Raw genomic sequence first — 8582 nt, 5'->3', positions numbered from 1 at the left:
AATTTTAAGGCTTTCAAGTTGAAGTTATTTTTGTTACTATAATGATACACTGCTATTTGTACTGCTATTCCACTTGATTTTTCCACACAATAAAAAAAGGTTGGATTACCTGAGCTGTTTTTCCTCACATTTAAGAATGCTGGATCACTTGGATGCTTCCAGCTGGCCCCTCTTCAGGCTGGCAGTGGATTGCAAGCAACATCAACACAACAGTCTGAGGTTAGTAAGGTCTGGTTTCATTGGGGGGTATTTGCAGTGTTACTGAGCTGTCAAACCTCACCTCCTTTCTAGCAGGGAGGGAAATGGATTCTAGTTTTCTAGTAAGACACATTAGCTTTTGAACATTCAAGTGTTGTTCATGGATTTCCTTCTAGTTCCTTTAAAGGGTACAATGCTTACCTTCAGTGACCTCAGTAATTCAGTTCTCTACCTAGAACATATCATGTGTAGTCAGGAAATTGCTCAGGAACAAAAAAAGATGTTTAAACTTTAATCATAGGGCTGTTAACTAATATGAGCCACTTAAAAATCTTTGATAAACCCTTAATCTTTACCATCCACCATTTGGGATTCAAGGCATGGCAGTAGAACTATGCAAAATGAAGTTAGTGCACCACAGGTATCCAGGTAAACCTCAGCACTTGTCTTAGCACCTTTGCAAGAGCTTTTAGTGAAATAAGAATTCAGTTTCTGCTTCTCAAGTATTTTTGTTTTTAATAAAGAGTTTAGGTTTTAACAGTTGTGTATTTGCTACCAACTCCATTATTATGTTCCACTACAGCTGTTATCAGCCAACCCAAGTGGTGTGCTACTGTGATCTGTCTTGAGCAGCCAAGAGCAGCACTTAGATCCAGTCTTCAGTCATGACATTAAGACATCAAGTGGATGCTTAAACATGATCTCAGGTTTTTGGAAGCCAGAACTGTTCTTTGTGCTTCACTTCCCATCAGAAAGACACTCCTCTGGTCTTTCCTGTTGTTAATGGAAAAAGAGCCACATGTTGCTTGGACAACTCAAGCTGAGCTGCCTTTGCAGCTTCAACGGGCATGAGTCTTCTCTTTGCAAGTGGTGGCTGGATGGCTTGCTGTCCTTTAAGGCATCTGGCAGTCAGCAGTTGGCAAGGGAACAGCTTGTATTCCACACCAGAGAGGATCAAAGTATAAAGAGATCAGAGTCAGTATTCCTGGTAAGTGGCAGGAGGTACCTTCAAATCCCCCAGGCAGAGTAGGGGCAAGTTCAGTTTAAAGTTTGTCTTCACCTGTTATTCACAAGGTTCATACCCTCGTCTCCTGTAGAGGCAGTAGTGCTGGACCATAAAAACTATATCAAAGATGATGGAGAAGACACCCAGGCCAAACTTGGTTGGATCTCCAAAGATTAACTTCCACTGATCTGTTAGAATAAATTAGAGAGTTAAGACCAATTCCTCAAGTGTCTTGTCTCAAGACTAGGAGGTCATGCTGTATGTATTAGAGAAGTTCCTGCTCACTACCTGGAGTACTTAGACACCTTAACACTTGACTATGGGGTACAACTAACAAAGCTAATTAATAACTGTTCCTGTGGGTTCTTCAGAATAGCTATTGGATTTTCTGTCTTGAAGGAATATGAACAGTTTGGTTTTTTTTACTCTTACTATAAGAACAGCTTCCCATGCTATAACACAAACATTCCTCTCTCAAGGTAACCTACAGCTTTATACCTGCTTTGTGGCAGGATTCTCCCACTCCTCTATGAAAGGCCCCCCACCCACCTCAGCTCCAACCTCACCATTGTTGTATGACTGCAGAAACATCTGGAGAAGGCTGAAGCTTCCACCAGTGAAGTCTAGTAACACATTTCCAATGCTCCATCCCTCAGTGCTCTTACGCCTGCCTGAGAGCACAAGAAGTTGGTCAGCATGTCATGTGCAAGCCTTTCTGGGAGGAACATTGAAGAAGCCTTCTGGTTAACTATATTGTTTTGTCACTAAAAGCCTTTAAAAATTGCTGGTTTAGTCTAGTCAGAGTTGGAAGAGCATGCACTGCAGGCTTAGGGTGACAGGAGGATGGCATGAAGGAAGATTTACCTGTGGAAAATACTTGATGAGTGTGACTGCTAACTTGATGTAAGAGAAGCAGAATAAGAACTGTAGCCATGTCATTTCCTCAGCTGCAGCAAGAAACAGTGTTGTAAACGTGAAGATCCAGGCAAGTGCCAGCAGTCCAACAACAACTTGGGATACTTTCTGTTCTGCTCTCTGAAACAGAAATGCAGACAGACTTAGAATGAGCTAGGTCACACATCCCCTGCAGGATACACAACATGCTCAGGACTAGGGAAGGTTACAGTTCAAGCCTGTTGTTGCACCAGGTGGGTTCATATCACATGGGAATTTTAAGCTGTAGGTTTGCAAATGCTCTTGAGCAATATTCAACATCCATCATTTGGAACACTTGTCCATGAGCAAGTGGGAAACAATATTTTTGAGTATTTATGATGTCTATTATCAGTGCTGCAACTGTAACAATCTCCTGAGATCAGGCTGATGATATCAATAGTTGCCAATTAGGGAAAAGGCTCCTAATGCCATCATAGTAAGATATTCATGGGTGCCTTCTAATTCTTCACTAGAAAAGACTATTGTACCTAGTGGTGGTGACAAATGGGCTCTTACAGTTCCAGGTTTAGCATCACCAAAGGAAGCACCCCAAGACAAACAGTTACTATCTAGAGAAAAATGGCTGTTTGGATCAGAGAGTTTTACAGTGGGAATTAGGGAACTACCTGACTACAATCAACTACTACAAGAACCACCTGACCATAACAGTCTCACCTGAAAAGGGTGGGAATTAGAAAAGGGCCTTTGCAGCTGTTGTAGGAGAGAAGCTGAAAAAAGCTAGAAGACTGAATTGCAGGGAGTTCCCCAGGACCTGACCCAGCTCCAAGTAGTGAGTTAACAGTGAAGTACATACCAGTACTTGTACTGGGTAGAGTGTAATCTATGTGCTGGCTAGAGATCTGTTTGGGAACTTTTTGAACTTGGCTGTTTGCCTTTGTTATTTTGAGTCCCTGAGGAGTTTACTTAGAAGCTTAGAACATCCATGAGGTGAAGTAGCTAAGTGTACTGGAGTTGCTACTGGCCCAGGAAAAACAAAGGCAGCTGGATGGTGAAGCCTGACTTCTTGAAGGGCCAGTGGAGGTGGCACCAAGAGGACTCCGGAGCCCGAGGGACGGTGAGTGGTGAGATGTCCTGCAGAGGGAGCTCAGCCAGAGCCGATAGGGCAGCCCGGCACTGGGACTTACCTCGTAGATGCAGCACTGAATGATGGTGAGGAGAGTCAGAGCTACTGCGTGGAGGCTGAAGAAAACGTCATTGATAGCCACAGGATTCACCCCACTGGGATAACTGACTAAGAATTCCTCCTAAACGTAAGGGAAACCAAAGCCAGACAAATGCCTTAAATCCCCGTAGATACCACTCACCCCCAGAGTATTAAGAGGTCATTGTGTTTACCTTAATCAGGGGAATCCAGAAGAGTCCAACATTAAACACACTGTATGCTATAAAGCCAGTAAGGTTTAATGCTATAAAGTCAAAGCTTAGTCCAACAACACTAGAGAAGAGGGGGGGAAAAAAAAGTCTGATAAATATGCATCATGGCATTGACAAGTTTGTGTCCCTGCTTCCCTTCACTGTCCCAGCGTGACCCCTCCCTGGGCTCAGCTAGTCTGATAAACCCATTCCAGCCTGAATCCACAGAAGCAGGAGTGCATCCTTGCCAAAATGAGAATGTTGCCTCTCACAATCCCTGAGCTTAGAGTTGGCCTAATGACAACACTACAAGGAGCTGACTGATCAGCAGCTTACCAGGTAAGTCATCTTTGAAGGTGATCATCACAATTAGCTCAGCCAAATTATTTACAACATGACACCAAAGGGAATGGGGGAGTCTCCTCTATCACAAATTAGTATTGGATGCCAAATGACAGGATTGTGTCTATGAGATACACTTTTTTCCTTTGACCTGCATGTATAAAAGCTCACTGCAACTGCATTTATTCAGCCTTATCTTTGCCTTGCCTGCCCCCCCCACTTTCCATGCTAATTCACAATAACCAAGATGGGTGTAACTGAAGGTAGGAAGGTGATTTGCAGAAGTGCTTAAGTGACTTGCAAACACATCTCAAAAGTTTCTTTACCTTTTTCGTCGCCAGTTCTCAAAGAGTTGAGGATAAAAGGAGATAGACCAGGCAAGGAAATAGATCCATCCAATCACCTCAGCAGCATATCTCACTATGATGCTATGAATAACTTGAAATTGAATCCTAGGTCTGATGGTTAATGGAAAAGAGACATAGTTAATTTGTCTGCTCACACTTTGTTCAGCAGATTTTGTCTTATTCTGCTTTGAGAGAGAAAACAGAGTCCAGGTGTTGAGACAAGACAATAAAGATTCAGAGTTGGTTTCAGCTGAATTGCTTCCCTTCTTCAGTGTCCTTGTTACATTTAGGGCATCTCCCACTCCTACCCCCAACCTCTCCTTCTTGTCTCACAGTTTTCTTTCCAATCTTTTACCAGGGAAATAATATCTTCATATCATAGAATGGTTTGAGTTGGAAGGGACCTTAAAGATGATCTAATTTCCAGCCCCCCTGCAGGGACACCTCCCACCAGCCCAGGTTGCTCCAAGCCCCATCCAACCTGCCCTTCAACACTTCCAGGGATGGGGCAGCCACAGCTTCTCTGGGCAACGTGGGCCAAGGTCTTACCACATTCACACTAAAGAATTTTCTCCTAATGCCTATCCTATATCTCCCCTTTTCTAGTTTTCATCCATTCCCCCTTGTCCTCTCACTCCCTGCCCTTGTCCCAGGTCCCTCCCCAGCTTTTCTAGAGCCCCTTCAGGCACTTGAAGGTGCTCTAAGGTCTCCCTGGAGCCTTCTCTTCTCCAGACTGAACACCCCAATTCTCCCAGCCTGTCATCCTCATGGAAGAGGTGCTCCAGCCCTTGGATCATTTTTGTGGCCCTTCTCTGGACTTGGTCCAAGAGCTTCATGTCCTTCTTATGTTGGGGGCTCCAGAACTGGACACAGTGTTCCAGGTGAGGTCTCACAAGAGTTGAGTAAAGAGGGAGAATCTTCAAAATAGATATCTTGTGCTAATGGCTTTCACTTTTAGCACAAGGTCTGTTATGCAAGAGCAGAGTCTCTCTTTTCATTTTCTGCCAGCAGAGCCTCATGATCATGTCTGTCCTGCTGAGCATTTCATGTGCTTACCTCTGCATTTGCTTTGAGTCTTAAAAGCAGAAGTGAAATGAGGAAGTAAAACAGGAGTATCCTGTTGCTCAGCAGTGTCTGGGCAGCAAGCAAACACAATCCAGCTTTCTCCATCTTGCTAGACTGTTTTCCTGTTAGGGGGGACTGGCATCTGTGCCAAGAGGGGTCCCCAAACTAGAAAGGAGAACACCCACCTCTTGTGGTAGTGATGTGGGTGCACAGCTGCACCAGGCTATTAGCACTGGGAGCACACTCTTCCACTGGGCATTTAAACCAAATACTTCCTGGATCAGAAAAGCTGACGTAGTTTTGGTATTTTTGGGAGGGGTTATTAAAACCAAACCAAGGAGCCATAAGAACTCACAACCATCTAGTCATGAAATCTAAGATTCCAAGACTACCACTCTGTTTCCATAGCCTGTATTTATCCAAATACCTTGGGGATTGCTTGAGGGTCACCACATTATCTCAGCTACACACCACCCATGTCCCACTAACTATTTAACTATAATTAGGGAATAGTTACCACAAGGTTTAAGAAGGATAGGAAGTAGAAAAAAAACAAACAGTTTCTCACCCAGTTAAATTGGAATTAATGGCATAAAGATAAACTGTTACTTGTCCAACATCATCTGCTTTCACCTGGAAGTCTGCTTTAGTGTGTCCTGCAGGCACTTGCACCTGTAAGGCAAAGTGGAGGGAAGAAAGAGAAGAGTTGGACCACACTAGCAGTAGGTTTTTGCATAAAGTCAGAAGTCAGCTCTGTCACTTACTTCAGCAGGCAGTTCAACAATAGTGCTGTGTTTTGAGGAGTGTGTGATATTAAGAGCTATCACCAGTGTCTCATTTTGTGGAGGTCTGTGAAGGCAGGAACAACAAGTTAGACATGAGGGCTGCGGAGTATCTGCTAAATCCTCTCAGCTGTGGCAAATTTAATGACCAGACCATACACAACAGTACCTGCCTAGTGCCCAGAGCAAAACCACAAGGTGTGTTAGCACTGAACTGCTTCTTTTATCTGAACTAATGATGGGCACTAGACAGTCACATGACCACATTTTACCTCCCTCTTCCCCACACAAGTGGCAGAGCAAAGTCATTGCCACCAGAATCCTATCCTGGTGCTTGTTAACCCTCTGCTGGGAAAGAGGGGCAGAAGTGATGGACATGTACAAAACCCAAAAAACCCTCAAATAAAAACCCTCCAAGTGACATAGGCCTGCACAGCTTTCCCAGAGAACCCTACTGAGAATTTGTCCAAGAGGTTTAATTGCACACTAGTGCTCAAAATATCATAAAGTTCAAATGCCTGTACTTGTCCGTGAACAAAATTCCAGTACCACAACTTCCTTTGCAAAACCAGAAGTTCTAGACTGTTGCAGCCATGCTTTGCTGTTTTCTTCTTTATTACAACTCTAATATTTTCATCTGACTCTTCCCTCTACTAAGACATTGAGCTCTCAGATGGGAGGGGTGCATGTGTTTAGCAATAATTTCCTGGGAAGAGGCTGATATAACAAAATCATGGATAAACAACACCCCATGTTAATAAGATTGAGGCTACTCTCTGGAGTAGCTGCATTTCTTTACCAAGCAAATAGAACTTGCAATTTCTAGCTAAGTTTTTCTGGTGATCCTCCTAGGAAATACAAGTTTCTCTTAAGCATCTATTTTTAGAAATGGAGGAACTGTAAGTTCACTTATGGAAGACAGTTCAGAAAGCTGACATAGGGCAGACAGTATAAAACACCTTTTCCTGCTCAACTTCCCATACCAATGGCATGGGATGCTGGCAGAGGCCAATCATGTAAGGCTGTTTGTGTGAATGCTGCACTATCTTGGGCCACACTGGGACTAAGTGTGCAACAGTCTAGAAGTGGCCAGTCACACCAATGAGATTCCCTCTGTATGATCAATTAACTGAGTCTGCAGGAAAGTCCCAAGAATACACCATAATCCCCATTTAAAATTAAAAAAAAAAAAAAAAAAGGAATATAGTTGAGTCCCTACCCACTTGTTCATCCCCCATTCCAAAGCGAAAGTAAAGATGCAATCATGATTTTACCTCAAAGAGATAGTGACGTTTGTTGAACTTCCACTTTCTAGTGAAACCACTTCAGGGACAGACAAGACAATGACTCCATCTGGCGGGGGGGGGGGGAAACCCAATCAACAAACAAAAAAAACTCCACATAAATTTCAGTTACTGTACATGAAGAACAGCTCCTTCAGAAGAGCTGCCTACTTTCTTTTGTGATATAGATATTCTGTCCATTGGCACCTGCAGAGTCAGATCACTAACATTACAATGCATGATAAACAGCAATGAAAGTACAGGCTATTTCAGGGCAACTAAACGACTTAAAAGGAGAAGCACATAACTCATTTGAACATGTCACAAGGAAGCTATTTAAATACTTGAAGTGCAACAAAAGTTCATGCCAAGAACAGGCTACAGGATACATCAAAGCCACAGGAATTGTTTCTTGATGTGATCCTAGTAACTTAGGAGTCATAAATGCCCCAAATTTAGTTTAAAATTGCTTCATGGATCACAAATTCAAACCAAGTACCCAAATGCTTTAGAGAGTGTGCATTTCCTATCTTAATAATTCAGGAATCACAAGCACCTTACTATAGTGCTCTGAAATCTTGCTGTTAAAGGATACACTTTACAGCAACCCAGCTATGTTGTACCACATCATGTTTAAGAGAGGCAGAGATTCCAAGTGCCCATACAACTGATATCAAAGCCATAAGCTGGTATAGGAAGAAGAAAGTGCTATATAAAAAGAAGACCAGAAATGGAGAAACAGGTTGTCCTGGCCACCTTTTTTTTGTTGTTGTCATACATTATATCGTGTTCTTAAGAAGTTACTTAAGTGCTGGAGAGCTCCCCAGTTTCCACACCACTGATGGTATTTAACCTGCTTCTGGAGGTTGAAGCACAAGGCGAGTGCTCGGTATAGGAAGAAGAAAGTGCTATATAAAAAGAAGACCAGAAATGGAGAAACAGGTTGTCCTGGCCACCTTTTTTTTGTTGTTGTCATACATTATATCGTGTTCTTAAGAAGTTACTTAAGTGCTGGAGAGCTCCCCAGTTTCCACACCACTGATGGTATTTAACCTGCTTCTGGAGGTTGAAGCACAAGGCGAGTGCTCCAGCTCCCCAGTGCCTGCGCGAGCCCAGCACTCTGTCTGCGCGAGCCCAGCACTGTGTCTGTGCGAGCCCAGCACTGTGTCTGTGCGAGCCCAGCACCGTGCCTGTGCGAGCCCAGCACTGTGTCTGCACGAGCCCAGCACTGTGTCTGCGCGAGCCCAGG

At 43.5% G+C, this 8582-nt stretch overlaps 1 protein-coding gene across 1 annotated transcript in view; it reads right to left on the bottom strand.

Moving 5' to 3' along the window:
* Window positions 1-1233: 1233 nt before the first annotated feature.
* CTNS (cystinosin, lysosomal cystine transporter) overlaps window positions 1234-8582 on the bottom strand; it is an 8754-nt gene continuing 1405 nt past the window's right edge. The window contains 9 exon segments of the mRNA XM_010009080.1: window positions 1234-1392; window positions 1771-1915; window positions 2069-2239; window positions 3286-3405; window positions 3497-3596; window positions 4183-4314; window positions 5837-5940; window positions 6033-6117; window positions 7325-7403. Coding sequence (XP_010007382.1) covers window positions 1262-1392; window positions 1771-1915; window positions 2069-2239; window positions 3286-3405; window positions 3497-3596; window positions 4183-4314; window positions 5837-5940; window positions 6033-6117; window positions 7325-7403 — 1067 coding nt within the window. The 3' untranslated portion in view covers window positions 1234-1261.

This window comes from Chaetura pelagica, unplaced genomic scaffold, assembly GCF_000747805.2.
Source record: "Chaetura pelagica isolate M959 unplaced genomic scaffold, ChaPel_1.0 scaffold72, whole genome shotgun sequence".
In the NCBI taxonomy this organism is placed as follows: domain Eukaryota; kingdom Metazoa; phylum Chordata; class Aves; order Apodiformes; family Apodidae; genus Chaetura; species Chaetura pelagica.
The sequence above is the reverse complement of the archived record's forward strand: the minus strand, read 5'-3'. Positions and strand labels throughout refer to the sequence as shown.